We start from the raw sequence: 23,326 nt of genomic DNA, 5'->3' as shown, positions 1-23,326 counted from the left end.
AGAGAGTCAGTGTGGCTCTCTGACATCACCTGAGGAGCTGACAGCAGCAGCTTTTAATCAAAGTAAATCAAGCGCTGCTTGTGAGTAATAGTCATGATGGGATTAAGTTTAAGGGAAATGCTGGTGAAATACACCATTACACTTAGGAAACTACTCCACTTTTTCAATGTTACTCTGTAAAGTTACATCCCCAGACAGCACAGTTCACTTAAATTGAAAGCCTCCCTCTACTGAGTCTTCAGATGATGTCATAAGGGATTTTTTAAGTAAAGGATAGAACTTAAATCCTGATGAGACAGACACAATTAAAGCTGGTTGGAAAATGTTGACTTTTTTTTTTTTTTTTTTTTGCCCAGAAATGCTTCAGCCAGCTCTGTCAGCTGGTTGAAAAATAGTAAAAATAAGTGTAAAAAAATCATAAAAAATGCTATCAATTCTAGCCACAATTCTGACCAAAATCAGTATGCAGTTTTGACTTACAGTTGGTTGTAGTTAGGCTGCAAAAGTGTTCCACTGGAATATTAACAGCTACAACCTCTACTTGACTAGAGCATAATGTGCTTTCCTTAGTGTTTTGATCATTTTAAAAAGATGCTGTCAGCTTTAATGTTTTTAAATGTCTAATTAAAATTTTGTTTCTAATAAAGCACCCTTCCAAAATTATTTACAGGCTTTTTCTCTTTCCTGTTGAAGTCTATAAGACCTTTTAAGTTATCTTTCCCTTGCTTACTGACTACACAGGAAAATGGAATAATTGACTATGAAAAAAGTGCTGTGAAACCCAGCTTCTTAAAAAAAATTCTGTAATCACGTTTAGTCCTAGTAATTGTAAGTGCTTTTTTAAAAAAACAATACTTACAAATTTGTCACACAGAAATATGCTTTTTAATCGATGATCTTGTGGCCCAGTAAAATCATATTTTCAGGACTATTTGGTTTGAAAATTAACAGTATTCGCTATTGAAAATGTTATATTCAGAATGCAAAATGAACATAGAAATTGCCCAGTGATTCAGATCAATGGATCATCTAGTTCAGAATACGCATATTCTTCACACAAACAAGTCATTACTGTCATTCAGGCTATTTCAACAATCAACGGATAGAGATGGGATGGATTATGGTATTGTTAATGGAATATAAAACCTTTTAGCCTCTTGTCACATTGTTTCAAATTCGTTCAGGTTTTGTGGTACCTTAAGGCCATTACCATCTGAGAGCTGTTCAGTGTCTGTTTTAACATGCAGTATTAGTGTCAGTCCAGTTATTAGTGGACAGACATCCACACTAGGAATGTTAAAATGCATGTAATTGTGTAACCATGTAAAGGCTGGGAGCTGGCTATATCAGAAGCTGCAGTGCAGGGCATCAGCCTGCTTCCTGAGCGCTGGTCAATGCTGGAAGTCTGCTTTTAAGCCAGCTCTGATACAGAGATAGCAGCGCAGGGTGGCAGCTGGCTCCACAGGAGCCAGACTGGGAGTTGCACATAACCTTTTTGATAACTTACACTTATTGGTTACCCATTTAAATGGGTACATTCTTACATTCCTAATCCACACAAAAATATATTCACAGCTAGTATCCTTTTTAGTAGACTTGCAGAGAGGTTGAAGTATAAATGGGAACAGAGAGGTATTTTATCCCAGCACAAGATTAAGGGACTTTCGTAATGTGAGGTGATGTGGGAAAGCTTGTGCCTCCAGCGATGCTGTTTTTACTGTGAGGACAGAGAGCTATTCCATTGCCATTTGTGAGTACTAAATATATCCAAACATTCTTAAGAAGAATTGGAGGGGGACAGGGGGAAGAGTGATGTGCACAGGAGGTGAGAAAAAATATATATTGATGTGCCTGCTTTTATTGATTTTGATGTGCCTGCTTTTTATTAACCATATATTGATGGTTGCATCTGTTTTTTTTAATTGAGCCACAATTAGGGATGTAAGCAACTAGTCAACTATCCGATAAGCAGAAGATTATCAGATAGTCGACTAGAGACGTGACCAGTCGCTTTCCCTGCTGCCCCACTGAACACCCTGCGTGGCTTCCTTTTGAAATGTACAAGAGCCCCACTGGGGGTCTTGTACATTTCAAAGCCTCAGGTGCCCAATGGCCCCACACTCCCTGCCCAACAGGGCTCTTGCTACAGTTCAAAGGCAGAGGCGCCCTTATAGACTAATCGAATAGTTGATGGAAATCCTATCAAATATTCAATTTGTTAATTAATCTAAATTTAACATCTCTAGCCACAGTACTGTTGGGATACATTTTGTAAAATATCATTCTTTAGGCCAAATAAACTTGGTGATGTCCCTGTTAAAGTCATTTGGCTATCTTCGGGCCAGGTTGTGCACTTTAGTGCATATAAAGTATAAAGAAAGAAGAGAAATATTTTTAACTGATAACTAGATTAGCCCTATAAATTTATCAAAGTGTGTCAACAGTGCCATGACATTATTATGATTTAACTTATTTCCCATCAATGAGTAATAATAGTAGCTTTTGATAAACCTAATTAACCTCATTACTGCCAACCTTCTATGTTGTATAAATCCAAATCCTTACTTTCTTTGAAGGGAGGAATACTTGCAGTCCATGCTATACATTTGAACCTTACTTACAGTATATTTTAGATGAGTGCCACCTATATCTAAATACTCCTAATACATTATTTCATTTTATTTCAGTGCAATAATAGTGCTTACAGACTTCTAGCTGGAAAATAAAATTGTTCTGTAAATTAGTTTCTGTAAATGTTAAACCTCTTTCCATAAAATGACTGCAGTTTCTTGAGATAGATACATACATATTCCCCTAAGTTTAGAAGGATAATAAGTAACTGCAAAGACCTTGAAAAACAATAATGGTCTTGTAGCACCTTAAAGGCTAACAAAAATTATACATAGTATTATGAGCTTTCGTAGACACAAACCACTTTTTCAGATGACAAATATGGAACAAAAGAGATAGAGGTTGAATTATAAAGCAGAAAAAGAGGGGAGAGGCAGAGGAGAAAGAAAGGAAAAAATACTGTCAATTAAAATGTCCAGGCTAATAGAGTAGGCCAATAGCCTCATTTAGCATGGACACTTTAATTGACAGGGTTTCCCCCCCACACACACATCTTTTTTCTCCTTCCCCTCTTCCCTCTTTTTCTGCTTTATAATTCATCTTGTGTGCATATTTATCATCTCAAGAAGTGGGTTGTACCCATAAAAGCTCATGATACTAACACAGCTACCCCTCTGAGGTTTGCAAAGACCTTGACATGGTTAAATTGCCAGTGGTTTGCTGTCAGGTTTGCATGAAATCAAATTAATGGAAATTTAATACACTATCTTCCTACTTTCTACCACCACCGACATCATCCTACGGATGTGAAAAGTTAACTGGTTAAATGCTAGGCAAACCTATTGATTTACTGGTTAACTGATTAACTGGAATTTACCATTCCTACACCATCCGCCCCTCAAGAAACAACAAAACTAAAACTAAAAACTTGCCCAAACAGTAGCTGAAATCTTTCTCTTGTTTAGTTATATTACATCTGTGGCATTAGCACATTTATTGTAAAGGTTTCTGTTCTAAAACACTTCTTTTCAGGTTTTTTCTTTTGGGCAGACACTTAGGCAGACTCTAGACCTGGATGAGAGGAAAGGAATATTTACCTTTCTGCCTCATAGAGGTTCTGGGGAAGGAGGGCGTTCATTTGTATAAAGTATTTTGAAAATGTAAAGGACTCATTCAATAATATTTTCAAGTTTAATTTGTTTTGTGTTTCAAAAAATATATTTGGACTTACCACTGTCTCAGAAATTTCTCCCTTTATGGAATAATGTTACAGGGCACCATTGGCCCTTTAGGATGGAACAGAGCCAGTGCACACATTTCTCTCTGCTGTCTTCCAATTAGGCTTAGAACAGGGCATCTAGGCCAGGGGTGCGCAATAATTTTTTGCTGGGGGCCACTTCGGAAATTTTTGAAGTGCCCCTGGGCTGCACAGGAAGGGGCAGGGCATTGAGCAGAAGGGGCGTGGCCAAGCTATTTTCAGGTTCCCCACTCCCAGACAATGATTGGGGGTGATGGAGTGCCTTTGCCCCCACCCCACGTTCCCCCAAGGTGCCCATACCCCTGGCATGGGAGCAGACTTCCCTTGTTCACCTGTCCCCTGGCCAATTAGGTCCTGGGGCGGGGGAGTGCACAAAGCCTCCTCCACTGTCCCCCATCCCTTGTGAGCAGCACACAGCGCTTCAAAGTGCCACATGCTCCTGGCAGGGTGGGAGGAAGCTTTGCGCACTCCCCCTTCCCCAGGCCAATTAGATCGAGTAAGTCAGTGCTGCTTGAAAGGAAGATACAAGAAGTGAAAGCTTCCAGAGACTGTATGTGATTCTGGGGAGAAGGCTTGAAGGCAGGAGAACAGCAAGAGGGGTTTTCTGGCTAGTGCCCAAGCTGGAGAGGTAGGGCCGGAGGGCTGAAAGCCAAGTAGCTGCAGAGGAATTACTTGCTGACTCCAAGCCAGAGCAAATGTCTAGACACCACTGAAAGCATGAGAGCAGCAGAGGAACTTACCCACTAACATCTCTATGGCTGGAGAGCTGGACTCAGAGGAATAGCAAGAGGCCAGGAGTGAAAGATTCTCACAGCAGAGAAGCTTTGTAAGAGCAGGGTTGCACTCCAGCTAGGGGCAGCTGTTTAGAAACAAAGGAATCGAAGAGATTTGCCAGAGGGTTCCAAAGTAGTCAGAGGCATTGGTGTGAGGCATATGTGCAGAATCAAGGGACAATATATAGGGCAATATTAATAGCTATTTACACTGCGATTGCTAAATGGTTTTTAGGTTAGAATTTTCTGTGTGCTATTTTTGCACTAGGTTTTAATCATAAACCATCTCCAAAGAGACGTGTTCTTGAGAGCATGCTTGCATGAAGTTATTTGGTTACCAGAGAGGTGAAACTGAGGCACGGTGCTGCAGCATGACCCAGGCCACAAGGGGACATGTAGGAGGCAGCTGGACTGACTACTAATAATCCAACAGAAAAAAATTGATTCAATAGTCAATACACATAGTTTCTAATAGAGAATTCTTGCCTTTCTATACTTTTATGCATCCTAAAGCATTTTTATTAGACACATAATCTTTATTAAATTCTACAGGATGATACAAAAATCCTGTAGAAGTGTTATCACTTTTTCTTTGGGACTTTTTGGTCTTCTATGAGCTCCTACTCACAGAAGTGCTGGTGGAAAAGCCTTTACCACTGCCATTCTTTTTAGCTAGAAACATTTTCCTGAATCTTTGTCTCATTTAGAGCACATTTTTCCTTTGGTATCATTTTTTTCTCTCATTTTCTCGCCTGCTATTTATTTAAATAGAATCATAAGATTTGAAGAGCCCTCAGGATGTCATCAAGTCCAGTTCCCTGCCCAAAGCAGGACCAATCCCAACTAAATCAGTGATCACAATTTTAATTTACTAGATGGTTGACATAACATTTACTGGAAAGGTAGTATATTAAATAAGGCCCTGATGCTGCTTAAGATTTGATATGATATTTAGTATTTGTAATATTTTTATATCATAGTCAGGGTCTGATTGTGTTAGGCTCTGTATAAATACAGTGGCCACCACACCAAAGAAACAACAGTCATTTAATATAGTTGATATATGCAGCACTATGCTGTTCAGGTCCCACTGGACACTTTTACAGCATATGTGTAAGGTTGTTTTGGACTCTGAGTAGATTTCCATGCTATACTCTTATTAGTGACAGCTTTTTAAAAATAGCAAGCTATTCAATACTTTTCTTTTATTATACTAATTTTATAACCTGTTTTGTATGGCAGGTAAAGCTTTGACATTCCTTCTGCTGCAACCACCAAGCACCAAACTTCCTCCACATAGTACTATCCGCAGAACTGCCATTGACCTGATTGGGCGAGGTTTTACAGTATGGGAGCCTTATATGGATGTCTCCGCTGTATTAATGGGCCTTTTGGAGCTCTGTGCTGATGCTGAGAAGCAACTTGCAAAGTATGTATTTAATCCAATACTTTTTTGGAGGGGGAAGAAACTTTTATGTTCTGCTTTGTTGAACCTGTTAACATACATGAAAATACAAATATGACCACTATATTTAACTAGGAAGAAGGAGCGAGCCCCTTCCCAGCAACACTAAAATTATAATTACTGATATACAAGAGTTGTCTTATTTTGGTAGTCTGCTGGCTCTGGTGTGCAGTCTCAACCCTAGACTACATTTAAAATGTAGGTTGACGTAGTTACAACATTCATGAGTGTAAAAAAGGACATTCCTGGGCACTATAGATATACCTGCTGTAGATGTAGCTAGGTCGACATAAAAATGCTTCTGTTGCTATGGCTGCCTTTGCTTGAGAGAATTCCTACGGCAACGGATAATCCCCTTCCATCACCATAACTTCTCAACACTATGGTTTTATAAGAGGAGAATTTACTATCATGTCTGCAATGTATAATGGATGACTTCAAAATGGGAACATCTTAGTCTTATGGGGTATGTCTACACCACAGTTAGATACCTGCTGACTCGTATTCATGGGGCTGAGGCTGGATGGATGATTAACTGCTGTGTAGACTTCCTGACTTGGGTTGAAGCCTGGGCTCTAGGTTCCTGCAAGGTGGGAAGAACCTATTGCCCAGGCTGCAGACAGAGCTTGGCAGACTATACCACAATTAAATAGTGCCTTAGCCAAAGCTGGATTCAGCTGACAGACTGACCACAGTTGTCTAATTGTACTGTAGACACACCATAGACTAGAAGGATCTCATTAGTGACAATGTTTATGGTTTTATAGTCAGTAGTTTGTTACCATTTTGGGCATAAAACCTGTCCAGAAGTCTGTAGTTGTCAACACTTTTCAGGATATGCTTAGGGGTACAAAGTTTTTAAACCAGAGACATTCTCATCAAAATTGAAGGGGAGGGGGGGAATCAGTTATACGTTATTTGTTACAAAAACAGATATTTTTCTAAACTCCTTTTATTTTCTTGTACTGCAAATGCTAGTATTTTTCAGAAGCTTTTTCATTTTGCTCTTTTTTTCAAATATGTTTTTGTTATTAAGCATTACATTTATAATGAGCGCTAATAACTTTTGGTTGTTTTGGATAAAAATATTTTACAAAAAGCTGTTTATTTAATTTAGAAGTCCTGCTTATTATACACAAGCACAATTATTTTCTGTAACAATCTAGATTTTTATGCTTTTCTCAATTAAATTTGGTGTGCATGGGTGGCATATCGATAAATCGTCGATATAAACCTCCCTCTGAAATCATGAACTCATTATACTACAAATTGCTTCTGGGGGTCAAAAACCATCTTTTTAAACTATCCTAAATAAGGATTTATACCATAGACTGTCTTTTATAGTATAAATCTTTTGGTCTTAAAAAGTCCATTTTTAAGTATGTTCATGCAATCAAATTGTAACCAATCAAAATGAGATTTCTCTTGTAAAACTGCCAGTTTGAAGTAAAATTCAAAATAAATATCAGAAAAACCATTAAAAAATAATTATGTAAAAAAATTGCTAAGTTTACATCTATACAGCAACCCAAGTTTAAAACATTCTCAAAATGTCTTCAAAACTGATTTTTAAAATACTGTAAGAATTGCTTTTAAAACTTTATTAGTTTTTCTTTATTATAAGTAAATCCCACTGAAAATACAGTCCAGTCATTGGAACTTTATTTTGGAACTTTATTTTACACTCACAAAAATAATGAAACGGAGGCTCCTCTATCCTTCTTTAATTGTCTGGTGTTTATTTATTGCAGGTACTGTGATGTATGGTGAACTAAATTACTAAATGTTGTTTCCATAGTTTGAAATCCTGTTGATATCTGATAAAATTATTTTTAAAAATCTATAGGTATTATAGGGATTGAGCTATAACTGATATAGGAGTGGCAATTAGTTATCCGATTCCTTTAACTCTGGTCTGTCCTGGTCAGGACACTTCTCAAGATCCGACTGATGAAGGCTTGGGGTCCCAGTAAATGGTCAGGGTAACAGCCATGACAGAGAAGTTTACTCTAATAGCCTCTGTCTAGTGTGTGTGTGTGGTTTTGGTTTTTTTTTTTTTTTTGGTCCTGTTCCTTTTGTTGTTGCTGCTATTTTTCTTTTGTACTTTCCCATAAAATATTTCTGGTGGGTGGAATAGTCTATCCCCTCATTATTTTGTCCACTAATTAGGCATAATATCCAGTATGACAGTTTTGGGTAATTAACTTCTGACTCCACATCTCCTGTTGTTTAACAAGTGTAACCCCCCAAGGAGATTACTTAGATTCCCAGGGCTCTGTCTGCTGGCAGCTCAGGGAGAGGCACACCGAGTTTGCCTTGGCTCCTCCTTCCCCTCCTGAACTCCCTGGGAGGGGCATCTCACTCCCTATGGCTTGCCGGGCAGACTCTGCCTCTGGTAGGGAGGGGGAGCCAAGGCAAACTCGGTGTGCCTGTCGCTGAGCTGCCAGCAGACAGAGCCTCGGGAATCTAAGTAATCTCCTTGGGGGTTACACAAGGATAATTTTGATGCAGTCTTTGAATCATATCAAATTTGCTTTTTTGTTTAGCCTAATCAATTTCCCATTTGTACCTTTCCCACCTACATTAGTTATAGTAGGTTACTGTATCAACTTTTTACCTATTTTTACAGTTGGGCTAATGAGTCAGATAAATGTAGAGGCTCAATTGTCATGATAGGTCCCCCAGTGGAGAACTGAATGACCACTGTGATCAGAAGCCGGAGAGGTATAAGAGTGGTGTGAGAAGCAGATCAATCCTTTGTATTTGAGATCCCAACTGCTGTTTTTTCTCATGCATGCCTGGAGCCTACAGAGAGAAGGTTTTGGCTGGGCAGATTATGGGCGAAGGGGAACCTGAACTCATTGGGTAGGATGTGGCAGCTGCCAATACATTAAAGTGACCCAAAGTATTCCTATCATTGACTATTCAAAGAATAAAGGGCAGCATCGTGTCATACTCTACTGTAATATTTCTAACAACTCAGACAGAAACAGCCTGTTTTCTTCCATGATGTATATGCTAGATGAATGAAAGGCTAGTGGAAGAGTGTGTGAAACGACAACGTCAATGTGGTAAGCTAAGGCAAGCCCCAGGAGAGTGTTTATAAACAGGAAGGCCATTTTGAACTGAATCTTGAATGAATGATAAGCCAGTTGAGCTGTTTGAAGATGGAGGTATGTAGCAGGGCATGGCTGCATGGGAGAATGCAGGCAGTGCATTGTGTATATGTTAGATTTAAGATATAGTGGGACAGATTTTAGGGAAGCTATATAAAAAAGTAATTGAGAGAAGCCATCAAGAAGCCATCGTAAAAGGCAGCTGAAAAAAGAGATGAGGATGTCAGTGGAGGTAGTTGTGATGCTTCCCGGGGTACTCAAGACTGTGACTCACATCCTTAATCCTCTACCTCCAGAGTGAGGAAATCTTGCTTATGGTAACTGGGTGCTAGTTCCCTAACACCAGCAGCTTTCAGCTACTCAGTCTCTCCCCTGAAGACTGAGCCAGCCATGTGTTTGCTTCAAAATTTAGCAAGAACTGCACCTCGGTTCCCGAGTTCTCTTGAACCATTCACTGTGACATCTAACCTCTGGCCGTAGCTATTCACAGAAATCCCAGATCCTCCTATCAGCTTTACCTTAAACCAATGGATTGTAAATGCACTTGTAATGAAACAATGGAAAGTTTATTTAAGGAAAAATAGAGATTACACTAGACGCAAGGGAAAAAATGGTTACAGAATAAAATAAAATACCAGCTTGGCCTACACTTTATCTTCTTATCTTATAAAAGTAAGTTTTCCCTCTGACATTCAGTCTGTTGCAGAGATGGCTGGCTTCACAGGAACCAAGATCTAATTGTTCATGAAAAACACTTCTGCTCAATAAGATGTCTTTGTGAATGGATTTAGAGTGCTCCCCTCTCGCCCCACCCCCTCCACACACACACACACACACACACACACACACAAGTTATATTGAAATAGTCTTTTGTCTTTATTGATATATAGGGCAATCCCTGTCTGTTATGATGTTCCTTTTGTATCTCTAAGTGGTTTAGATTGTTTGAACTTGTCTTTCATAGTTTTCCATTGACTGTTCTGTTATGGGGCTATAGTAGACTGTTGAGCCTTACATTACATCACTGGCTAACCAAGGATAGGTAGCTACTTCTTCCTGTAGGATTAGGCGGTCACCGAGTAATATCACTCCCTGGTGATTCCTTATAACTAAAAAACCATACATATATAAACTTCAGCATAATTACATTATTCCTTTAATATCACCCGAACACACATCATGCCATGATTATAAGCACTGGGAACTTACAGCTTCCAATAGAGATGTTATATGTTAACCTTAATTGACAAGTACCCTGTAAGCAATTTATTTGATCTACTGAGTTGTTTGCAAAGTATTGTTTGCTAAGGGGCCTATGTGTCACACTAGCAATAAATGAATGCAGCAATGTGGGGAATGTGTGAGGAGGCGTAAAATTCTGAATCAAAGATAAAAACAAAGTTATGGAAGGTGAAGGCAAATCGAAAGTCTGTATCAAGAAGAAAATTTTGGGATGGAGCTATTAATAATTTGTTTGCAGTCGTACTCACAATACATTGGATGCTAGAAAAAGATAAAATAATGGATGCTGAAAAGTAAAAGCAGTGAACATGAGTAGAGGAAAGAGTTACAACCAACAAAGAAGATAGTATTTGCTTAGATCCCGATATTAAGTTTTAATAACACAGTGTGTGTGTTACAAAAAAATGAAAAGATTTTCCCAAATTATGCTACAGCCTTTCATCATCATCCAGCTAACCTTCTGTAGCAATCAGTTTAAATCCCTTTGGATGACTCATTTCTAAAGAAGGGAGAGGATCACCTAAGGAAGATGGACTAAAATATAGGGACGCTACAGTAGCGATCATGGAGATGTTTATAGGAGAAGTGAGCATCATGTGTAGCAAGGCTAGAGTAACTGGCAGAATAGAGAGGACATAATTGTTGTGAAAAGAGAAAAGGGCAAAAACTGGGTAGGGGAAGATATATCCAGGGACTTAAAGTCAAGGACAAAAATATTCATGCAATGGGGAAAGTGAAGAGTACAGAGGCTTTCAGAGAGGAAGTGGGATCTTGGTCTTGATGACTGGCAAGCAAGATGAGTTTGATGACATTTTATGAGCAGATGGGGTACTGGTTCATACAATTCTATGTCTTCTCCAGTAAAACTAAAATTTCAGTTCCTTGAAATAGACATAAAGACATGAAAGTACTGTTATGGTAAAAGATTCAAATATTTCACCTCTCAAACTATAATTTATTGAATTTATCTGTGACCTGAAACTGCTGCTTATTATCCATTAAGTGCATCTCTAGACCTTATTATTAGCATGTAGATATTTAAATGCTACAAAATTTGTTAATTTGATATGCTACCTTTACCCTATTTCTTGTTGGGGTAACTTTAATTAACTAGAATTGGATTTCCTGACTTCCTCAGATTAACACATAGGATTCTTTCCAGCCACATGTTTTTAAGTAACATCACTCACATGGCTTACAGCATTCACCCGTAAAAAGCTTGTTGCATCTGCCCACACATAATGTCTCTTCTATCTCCACCCTCCTCTCCCATATATTATTTTTAGTTTCAAAGACTAAGGGACTATTCAGTGTATCTTCCAGTTGAAATAATCATAATCAAATATATAACTGAAATGAATGATGTTACTCTGATATTAGGGTGGCCAAACCTGAACCTCTATACTTGGGGGATGAGAAATTAGGTCTTGTAATTTGATGTGCCTTTTTAATATTTATTGTTATGGCATGGTTGCAATAATATTTTGTTACCCAGAGGCCTTCCTTTCTCATATCACAAATATCAATTCTCATATGAGTAATCGTTCTTCTGTCTAGTAATCTGATACCAGTGTGACTATTTGCACAATTAAGGTTTTGCAGAACTGGTCTCCTGTTTTTTTTTTAATTACTGTTTGTGTTTATTGTTATAAAATTAATTATTTTGCCTGAGATTTATCCTTTAATCTCTTTCCAAATAGATTTTTATATAAAATGTTTGTATATCTCCTATATTTTTCTTTATTTAGTTAAGTTTTATCTAATAATGCAAACTGCTACACAAAACAAACATGGAAATAGAGAAACACTATTATATATTTATAATTAATTAAATATAATTAAATAAATTATAGTTGATGCAATTGGCAGCCAAAGTGGTTTGTTTGTGTATTAGATAAAACAAAATTGTTGCATTTCATATGTCTGTGCTCTTTCCTATTTAAAAACAAAATAATACCTAATAATGCTGGACAATATTTGTGGCTATACATCATGTGTCTGTTGAGATAAGATTAGTTTCCATTCATAGCTACATGAATCCTGTGAAATAAATAAACCCCTAACTGTAGCACACAAAACATTAGCTTCCTGCTATGGGAGAACTATGTAAATATTTATTTTATTATCCTCTAAATGGAATCTAGAACATTTTAAAAGCTGTGTGTATTATGGTTCTTGTGCAACTACAAATTAAGTTTTTTGGTATTTATTTGATACAAAAATCAATTTTAAAGGAAATATAACTGCTAGTTACAGTTAAATATAATTGACACAGAAATGAGATATAATTTCGTACCTTTTTATCGCATAGAATAAAAACATGGAAACTATTTTTTTATCTTTTATATTTTCAAATATATTGAAAGTTTAAACTTGCACAGTTCAGTACTTTACATTTCTACTTATTAAGTGCATTGCAGTCAATTGTGTGGACCATCTACAACGGGTATATACTATATAGCTCCATTTACTTCAATGATGCTTTATATATTTGCACCAAATGAGGCTCTGCTCCTTCAGACCTATTATAGGATACACGTTATAAATACTAACTTGTATTTTTAATATACATTTTATATTGAATGTAATAATTTTTCCACATAAAAATATAGTTTTTTAGCCATGCAAATACTTGTAACATTCAGCCTGAAGTGCTAAATGGCAAACTAGACTAACGGCTAGAGGGGAAAAAATCACTACTAAAAGAAAAATGTACGGTATTTTGAGCTTTGCACTTTGACTAGGTAAGAATTTAAACTGAAAGGAATACAGTATTCAGAAATTAAAAATAGAAAAGTCATACACGAGTCAGCATGGTGTTAACATGGTGATTTAAAAATTAATATGACCATATTGTTGCTCATAAGAAATGCAAGTACAGGTCTTCTCTTCAGTAATTATTGTTTTTTTATCAGTATATGGCTGATATTCATAGTATTCTGCTTGCCATGCAGCTGCATGCCTTGTCTTCGATAATTGTCTTTCAATCATATTGGGGATTTCATGAAGATTTCTGGACATGTTTTAAAGCATGTGAGAGATGAGTACTGAAAAAACATTAATAAATGATTTAATGCATGCATCATGTATGCAGTGCCTTGAAATTGGGGTGTACTGTTGAACTTATGAATTGGTATTTATATATTTATTCTGAGATTATAAATATTTGAGCATCATGAATAATAGTGTAGTAATATCTCCAGATAACTCTACTAAGTGTTAACAGAAAATAAAACTATAAACAGATCTGTCACTATTTAAAAATGATTAGTTGGTTTCATATTTGATTCTAGTGAGTCCGTTATTTGCAAAAACCTTAATGTCAGCTGATCTCTAGCTGTATAGTCCATTACATCTAGTAAACTTGTAGTTTACCCCCAAAAAATTATTAAAAAAAGATCTTGATGATTTTTTAAGTTTTTTGGTATTTATACATCCTATAAAATTAAAAATGTGTAATATTTCAGTGTAGACATTTTAAAGGTGCTCTGAATCTGTTTTTGTTAAATAATTGATTGTTTAACTGGTAGATACAACATTCCTAGAATATTAAACACTACCATATACTTTTACAAGCCATGCTTTTAGAGCTAAAGTTTAATTCATTCTTGTGTTACATTTGATATTTCACTTGCATTTCTGCAAGATTGCTGCAGTATCAATGGCTTATAATGATTGTGAACCTTTTAAGAACACATGGACAATAATTAACTCTGCAGGTTGCCTTGCTTCTGTAAATGCAACTAATCACCATTCTCTATCAGTCTTCAGATGACTAATTCCATTTTACATTGTTTATAGATAAATATTGATAGCTTACCGTATAGCATATTTTTAGACATTGTCAAAATAAAATTTCAAGATGACTCAGTTTGTGCTATTTAATGTGGAAAAATGTAAGTAGAGGAATAATTTTTGTCTGAATTTAGTTTGATTTTTAAAAAGTAAAGCTAAAATATTTTATGTCCTTTGGTCTGGGCTCAAAAAATATTAATCAACAATATACTGTATTTAAATGTAGGCTTTATATAAACTGTGCAAGTACAGTTATTCAGAAAGTAATTTTAAGTCTTGCTATTACATCCTTAGCTGTCATAAAGATTAGTATGGCTCTCTATACACAGAGCACAGAATAAATGAATGTATCAGCATGTAGCCTTGAGGAGCCCAATACAATTTTCATCATGATAAATTGCATAATAAGCGAGAAAGTGTTTGCTTATTAATCCATAACAAGATTTAGATTGAAAATGGCCTGTTACATCCATGACAGGTACAGTAGTGTCTTGAGAAGGACTAAGATGGAAAGAAATGGAGCAACAATGTGTGCAGGGGGTTAAGTATGCATCTTACCCTCCCGGTGCCCTGCTGAGCTGCCCCTTTTTGTGCCTGATTTACCGTGTACACAATAACAGCGCACAGCTGCCTTGCTTCTGTCTGTGATGTTAAGCACGCTTTTTGAAGGAGCTTTTATGTCAAGCTTGTGCTTTTTAAAAAATTTCACTTCACATTTATTGACAAAGAAAAAACACATGCCGTGTTTATCTTCTTTTCTTCACTGAATAAAATACATTTCTGAGCTGAGATGTGCTGCAGAGCTTTGGATAACTCTTCCACCCTTCTAGTCCAACCCCTCCCCTCTCCCGCACACACATGCACACTAAAGATTGCACTATCCTAGCCATGCTGACTGGAACTGTTCACTCATGAGGATTAAGAGTATTTTTCTAGCATTAATTAGGCTTTGATTTCTAGGCATAGAGGACTATGGGGATCATTGTTGTCTATAATTTTTCTTCTTTGAATTAAAAACTAGTTTGGTTTGGATTACTTTATAATGTGTTATCAACATTTAAGAACAAATTGTATTCTCTTCAATGTGTGTATATAAATGGAACAAATAATTAAGTAGTACCCTTTTCATTTTAGTTGTACATGAGTAAAGGAGTTTTTTGTTCTATGGTAAAACTGCAGCATAAATTAAAGGGCTTGAATAGTTTGCAGATATAGGGCAATGGTTTTAGAGTGTAACCTTTGTAGCTGATAGTTGGGGATTAAAAAAAGGAAAAACATGAGCTGGAGAATAGAAAAAGCTTTTAAGGATGATTGGGTGACTTTCCATATATTTGGGCTACAAAAATACCTAAATCTGGAAGTGGCAAGGGATCTGTCACCATTTCAATTATAAGCTTAATTTTTTTTATACCTTTAGATTCACGTTAAGCTGAAATTCAGTCTAAAGTTAGAGACCTAGAATTACTAAATAGGCAGTACTGAGTAAGGATGTTAGATAGTGGGTATAGAACAGTCGACTAATCTCATGAATTCTTAGTGGTTAGTCGACTATTATGTAGTTCCCAGGAAGGCAAAACAGTCCTAAGTTCTATGCTGTTATATCCTGTGGGAATGCTCATTCCTGATCCTTTATTTTGCCATCAATTCAAACTTGTTCATGTCAGCGAGAGAATGCTTTTAAAAAGCAAATTAGACTTTGTTTATAATGTTGCACAAATATAGTGTCCTCCTTTCTCCATTTTCTCCCACTGTCTTGTTTCGTGTTGTCGGTCTAATTGTGTAAACTACAATGAGAGAAAATTGCTGGGTTTTGGCTTTTCGCTCAATTCCTTTTGTACAGCAGCATTTCATCATCTGGAAAGTATCTGTCTGACCTAACAGCCACAGGAAGAAAGGGACACAAAAGAAGCCACGTTTCATCCTTAGAACAGAAAGATCCAGAACAAAACCTCATCCTTGTAATTTCTCTTGCAGAAGGTTACTAGACTGGTCATGGTTGCATGGCTGATAAAAAATTGGTGGCGAACATGGCTTAAGTTGGGGATGGGGAATCTTTTTTGAGTCAGGGGCTGCTGATCCCAGGCAAATAGATTTTGTGTGCTCCAGCACTATGCTGGGATAGCGGGAGGGCTGGAGTACCAGTGCAGGTTCCCCAGTGCTCGGGGGGGAGGGGGGCGCTGAGTCTTGGGGGCCGGGTCCAGGTAAGTCAGGGGATGCATGTTCCCCGCCCATGGCTTAAGTATTCCACTGCATGACTGGAATCCATAAGTTTGGTTTCTGTCTTGAGTACTCTTTATAAAACACAAATACGGAATAAAACACACACTCTTTTTGTATTCAAATTTCATGTTTTTAATCCTGTGCCATTTACTAGGCTGCTTTAGAATTAACAGTGGTAAGTGACTGTTCTGTTGATGTTTGATTGCTGGCTATTAGATAGGGTAATCTTCCGTGGGCGTGCATCAGTCTTAAAGAACTCAAGCAAATGGAGCAAAATAGGACTTAGCAGTGGTCTCTGACAAAATAAGCATGTGAAGGTTTTAGAGGGATGCACAAAATCCTTTCCGTTCCACACACAAAAGCCATCATAGAGTCGCATCATCTGACATCATAGATACTGACATCCCATGCCCTTAGTGTTGCTGACTCTGTGCATCAGGGTTTGGCCTTATGTTAGATGCGTAGCCATAAGTGAGAGTTGCGACAATATCATTGTCAGCAGCAGCAGCAATGGACTACCAACATTAGATAGCGGCCAAACTATTTATGCTGACATAAAAATGCAGTAATCAAACTTTGCACCTGACTTCACCTTACAAAATCCAAGAAATTCAGAGTTCTGGTTCTCATCTACTAATTCCCTTTCCCCTAACCTATCTGCTTCCTCTGTGTTAGCCTAAATTGTTTTTCTCCCTCTCATTCTCTCTCTCTCTCTCTCTCTCTCTCTCTCTCTTTCTGTTGCCTCCAAGTGCACGGTAGTCCTGAACATCTGTATTATGACACAGCAGATAGTTCTTTGCTTCTTTTGTTTTGGAAAGCTTAGCTCCCCAGAGCTGCAAACAGTTGACTTGAGTTTAAAGTAAATTATAGCTCCCAATAGCTGTATAATTGTTCATTTTTTTTTAAATGTAAATCTCATCATTTCAGATAGAGGAAATTCACTTTCAGAATCCTCCCCTTTTACCTCTCTCTGCCACCCTCTGAGCTGGGGATTGTTACCATTTACGACTGGGGCCCCAGGCCTGGTAGCCAGGACCCCGGACATGGAGGGGCCAGCAGCCAGGATCCAGCTAAAACCTGAGGGGGCTGTAGCACCCCTACACCTCTAATCCCATGCTTATGGTGTCTCTGGTTGATAGCAGCACACTCATATGATTGGCACTCTTTCATGTTTAAGACAAAGCAAAGTGCTGACCTATAGCACTGGATAGTGCCTCACCAGGAAAAAAGTGCCACCCTTATAACCTCACAGAAACCTGACAGCAACAACTTCAAGGTTGCAACCCACAGGTTAAGATCCACTCTTTCCCAGTAACCCAACAGAGGGGTGGTATTTTCCCCCCAGCAATGCTACTTAATTATTACAACTATCTAAAGACTTGTGTTCTTGTACTTTCTCTCAGAAAGTTGTTTCCTAGACAAATAATACCATCACAGCAATATTTATTAATTTAAAATCTGAATATTTAAATTGGAGATCCCTCTGATTACATAGTAATATTTTTATTAAGAGAAAAATGCCACACTTCTACTAGAAACAGGAAAGTAAAGGTTTTTCTCTGATGAGAGGATGTGAAGGTTTTATTAATTGAAAGAATATTAGATGGAAGCCCCTTTTAGGTGCAATAAGCTGAAAGAGAACCTTTATTCTTATTGAGAAGATTATTCAAACTGTATGGCATTCTGGAAGGGGGAATTACATGGTAGGGATTTGGAGCATTTGGGCATGTAAGGACAACAGTGGCACGTTAATCTCTTACACAGGGGATGGAATGCTTACTGCAGCTGTTTGGTAACATTTAGCCACAAAAATCAGTTATCTAAGATAGGACTAATTGGTTTTATGTATCTAACCATGGAAATATGAATATTGTGTGTGGCGACGAGTCATGCAGGCAGATGTGGGATACTATTTCTATGGGTCTTTTCATCTGAAAATCCCCAAAGCCCTTAAAATATAGGTATTATTATACCCATTTTATAGATAGAGAAACTGAAGCACAGTTGCAGTTTGTGGCCTTTTTCAACACCACACAGCAAGCCTGTGCTATAGCTGTGCATAGAAATGAGTTCTGATTCCAAAGCCTATGGTCTATCTTTAGATTCATATGCTTCCACATCAAAGTAGGATTGTCAGACTAGGAGAAGAGTGTACCTACAATCACAATACTGAAACAGACAGTTGATTGGTAAGAGCATGCATTTGTGTCCTAAAGCCCTACTGAAATAAATTTTGGACTGATTTTTTGAAAATATGTTTTTTATTCGTGTATATCTGTGTATGAGTAGGCGGAGTCTTAATCTGAATTCAGGATAGTAACCCATAGACTCTGACACAGCTCTGATACCAAGTGTCAGAGGGGTAGCCGTGTTAGTCTGAATCTGCAAAAGCAGCGAGGAGTCCTGTGGCACTTTATAGACTAACTGAAGTGTTGGAGCATAAGCTTTTGTGGGCAAAGACCCACTTCGTCAGATGCATGTAGTCTGACGAAGTGGGTCTTTGCCCACGAAAGCTTATGCTCCAACACTTCAGTTAGTCTATAAGGTGCCACAGGACTCCTCACAGCTCTGATACCGGCTTCCTTTGTGGCCTTGACAGAATCACTTAACTGCTCTGCCTCTGTTTCCATATCTATGAAATAAGAACAATAATGAAGTCCCCTGGTTACAGGAGTGTGTGAAGAATACATTATGTTAATAAAGACCTTAGAAAATGCAGTGCCTGTGACAGGGTCAGGCTAGTGGGCTAGATTAGAAGGGCGGAGGGGAGAGAGGCAGCTCTAAAAAGCAGAAAACCCTCCTCTAGTTAGCCAGAGCCTACTTCAGGGCAGCCAGCAACAGCTCCAGTGGTGGAGTAAGAGTGTCCCAGACAGGCTGCTATAAATTAATTAAGGGCCAACCGATTTCACTTGAGGCTGCCATGGGGCCTTGTTTTAAAAAGCCTTCCGTGCTGGGGAAGGGAGGAGAGTGGATGAGGAATCTGGAGGAGGCAGAGGGGAAGTGAGAGCTGATGAGGATAGAGACAGAGAAGGTGATAAACAGAATGTGGCACTGCCAGAGAACTCGGTGAAGGTTCCAACAGGAAGTATTTGGGCTCCCTTCCCCAAGTGGCCTGAGAGCCTAGCCAGTGGCTGAGGAGGACTGGTTACCCACCCCAGGCTGACTGGGGCGTCTGCCCCAGTACCCATTTAGCCAAGGGACAGAAGCCCAAAACACTGGAAAGGGCAAGTGTGACCTCTGCTGCAGTACATAGACTGCTGGGTTATAAACAAAGCAGGGGTCTGGGACACAGGAGTGAGTCTGATCTTGCCACAGCACTTATGTATTTTCACTCAGTCACTTTGCACATTTGCATTGCTAACATAAACAGGAGAAACAGCCATGCCCAATCTACCTTCTCCAGAATCCTGAGGGTCGGTGACCCGCTTAAGCAGTATCAGCTAGTATCAGCTTTGCCTAGCTTCTCCTACCACCACCACTGTGTCAGCATTGGCCCAGGATTGTCCCAGGCAAATCTCTGCTTGGCTTCTTTTGTTAAGCATTATGGTATCACAGTAAGTTCAATAAAAATACTTAGTGATCCACCTTTTAAATGTAAACTGCACCCCCACAATGCTGTCCTGATGCAGCTTGCTGTAGCAATGGTTATTCTGGGGGCAGGGTGCTAGTCCCTTACATTCCCTAATGCTTGCAGAAAAATTCTAGCAGTTCCCTGCTTGGGAACATGAAGCCAAGGGAATCTGTAATTTCTCCCTCCCCACTAGCATACCCACAGTGAGCAATCTGAACTCCAGCCCACATACAGTGATTATTTTTATTTGGGTTATGGTGTAATTTTTTCCCCAAGCTTTGGTTTGATTAGGTCCCACCATATTTAATGGTTATATCCATAGACCCAGTTTTCCCAGAGTTGGGAAGCCTCCCTTATGTGAAAACAGCTTTAAATTCCAACCAGAACTACACTAGTCCCGTCAGTGGCAGCTGTAAAAAGAGATGTGCTTCCCACCCATTTGTGGGCTATATCAGCCAGCGTCTGGCCACCAGGGGTATGTCTAGACTGCATACCTCTGTCAGCAGAGGGATGCAGATTAGGCAGGTCGACATTGCAAATGAGGCAGGGATTTAAATATCCTGTCCCTAATTTGCGTAAAAATGGCCACCACGTTTTGCCGACTCAACACTTTGTCAGCAAAAAGTGGCAGTCTAGAGAGGGATCTGTCGAGAAAGAAAGCCTTTTTTGACAGATCCTTTATGCCTCCTGCAAGAAGGCTTTCTTTCTTGACAGATCCCCCTCTAGACTGCCACTTTTTGCCAACAAAGTGTTGTCGGCAAAACGCGGCGGCCATTTTATGCAAATTAGGCACGGGATATTTAAATCCCTGCCTCGTTTGCAATGTCGACCTGCTTAATCTGCATCCCTCTGCCTACAGAGGGATGCAGTCTAGACATACCCTAGCTTAGAATGTGATGTTTGCAGCTAAACCTCATCGCCAGGTTGACTTTTTGCCGGTGGAGCCCAGCCAATGAATCTTGACCCACTATATTAATGTATACATTGGGGCTGTCAAGTGATTAAAAAATTAATCACAATTAATTGTGAGGTTAAATAATAACAGACTACTATTTATTTAAATAATTGTGGGTGTTTTCTACATTTTCATACATATTTTCTGTTTGGCTAGATGTTTCCCATTGGGGTGCAGCTATTGGATTTATTCCTGCTTGTACAAATTTGACTGAATTTTTAACATATGCCCAAAACAAGTGGCTTTTTAATTCATTGTATACATTTAAATAAATTAAATAATTACTATTCTGAATCAAATTTCCTGAAAGGGTTAAAATAGAGTATTTTGGGCTTCTGTAATGCCACTGGCAGTAATTGGGCGGGGGGACGGGGACGGGACAGATGTTATACATTATGCAAATGACTTTAAAGTGTGATAGGAATTTGTATCTGATTGGGACAATACATATGTTATGCCAATCTTTTAAGGATGTGGAAAGAATGAAATTCCCCTGTAAAGGAATATATTTGGCTTTAAGAGACCTGTGCTTCCCTGCAAATACTAGCTTTGCATCTTCCTTTGTTTTGGTTTGTGTTCTGGGGGCAATGTGGTTGTTCCATCACACACAGCTTTAGCTCTGAAAGAAGACATACAGACCAGCTGCTAGAGGGGGTTAATCTCCGGCCACATACTTACTACCACTGAGTGTTGTAAATGAATGAACGAGAAACCTGTTGCTTTTCAGAAAAATGCATGTCTTACAAAATACTGGGAGGAAATATACTCTTTACAGAAATATATGAATTCTGGCTTATGGGTAGAAATACTGGCTGACATGTGCTTCTGAATTTTTCAATGAATACACACGGGAATCAAAGCAGTGCTTCTAGATAACATTAGGATAAGATTGTTAATCTAGTTTTTCATATGCTTTCATCACTCCAGAGTCTGCAGAAATGCCTAAATGATTTTTTTTTTATTCAAAGAACTGTAACAAATAAAAGATAACAGGAACATCTATATAGTGCTATTCTGAGAAATACATTCATTGTTATATTCTTTATATTGCAAATATTGATGAGGATATGAGATGAATAAAAATAAGCAAGCTCTTATGTATTTTTGTTGAATCTAGTATTTATCCCTTATCCATGTATTGCTGCTACATAGTTTGACAGTGGCTCAAATAGCTCGCTTGCCAGAGAAAGCTTTAACCAGTTCTTGGCTGGGCTTGGCATAATTTTTCATATGTAAGCTACAAGAGTGTGCAGTCCTGTTATGTTGCAGACTTTCAACACAAACAAAAATCTACAATGAAAAAACTTCATTATGTCACAAGCAAAGTTGCTAAGTAAAGTTCAAGAGGAGCTTTGTACTACTGGGACACATTTCCCCCCCCCCCCCCTCAAAAATAATAAAAAAAAGAACTAAAACAATAATATGCAACAATTTTGACAGGAGTTTGGGCACCCACTTCCTACTCAAAACATGAGAGAGAACTCTCAGTAAGTAACTAAAGCACCTACTTTTACAGAGGGAAAAATAGTTCCAATAATTTTTTAAACCCACTAAAATAGTTAGGGCATATACAGTATACTTAGTGGTCTGGAATAAAGGCACTCACAAGGATTTGTGGCTTTGTCACTTACAGTATAAGTAATTGGCTATCCCAGAATCATGCCAATAGCCTTTATACCAGACTTCATTAATATATATTCCATATAAAACATGAGCAGAGAATTAAACAGGATAGATTTTTTTCAAAAAAGCTTATTTTTATTGGAAATATTTGACCTGAACATAGTTCAAAAAGAAATATAATCTCTTTATGGAGAAAATAGCATTTCACATTTTTGTATCCGTTTTTTCCCCTTGTGCTCACACCTCCTCTTGTTAGGCTGTTGAGAGGTATACTTCATCTCTTTCCTCCCTGTTTCTGAAAATGTGCATTTGCTCCAATCCACCTTCCCAATTATACTGATTTAAATAATGCAATTGAGAAACATCTCATCTGACCTAAGGACATTTTTAACTACCCCAATGGAGAATTAGAAATAGTTCCATCTTTTTGCCTGGCATATTCGACAATATCAAACATTTACATTGTGACTCAGACATTATTGGTATGGGGCCTTACAAGTTGATGGAGTGTTATATATTTTTTTAGAGCTTGAACAAAGGTATTGATGCTTGCTTTCTTGTCATTTTGAGGATTTTGAAGTTGAACTCTGCCTCAGCTTTGTAGTAGAACAATACAAAACATGGTATACTACAGGTTTTGTTTGTTTGTTTTTTAAAGCAAGTCTTAAAATTCTTAACTTCTCTAAATGTGTGTGTTTTATAAGATGTGCCATGAACAAAATACAAGATTATGTGAG

The 23,326-nt window shown here is 38.1% G+C and overlaps 1 protein-coding gene across 5 annotated transcripts in view; it reads left to right on the top strand.

The window, feature by feature from the left end:
* WDR7 (WD repeat domain 7) overlaps positions 1 to 23,326 on the top strand; it is a 352,131-nt gene that overhangs the window by 238,769 nt on the left and 90,036 nt on the right. For all 5 annotated transcript variants that reach the window (XM_006116571.3, XM_075932629.1, XM_014570212.3 and 2 more), the window contains one exon: positions 5,845 to 6,031. In XM_006116571.3, coding sequence (XP_006116633.2) covers positions 5,845 to 6,031 — 187 coding nt within the window. The remainder of the gene's footprint in view (positions 1 to 5,844; positions 6,032 to 23,326) is intronic.

Source organism: Pelodiscus sinensis, chromosome 6 (genome assembly GCF_049634645.1).
Source record: "Pelodiscus sinensis isolate JC-2024 chromosome 6, ASM4963464v1, whole genome shotgun sequence".
In the NCBI taxonomy this organism is placed as follows: Eukaryota; Metazoa; Chordata; order Testudines; family Trionychidae; genus Pelodiscus; species Pelodiscus sinensis.
Note: the sequence above shows the minus strand (reverse complement) of the source record. Positions and strands in the feature narration are given on the sequence as shown.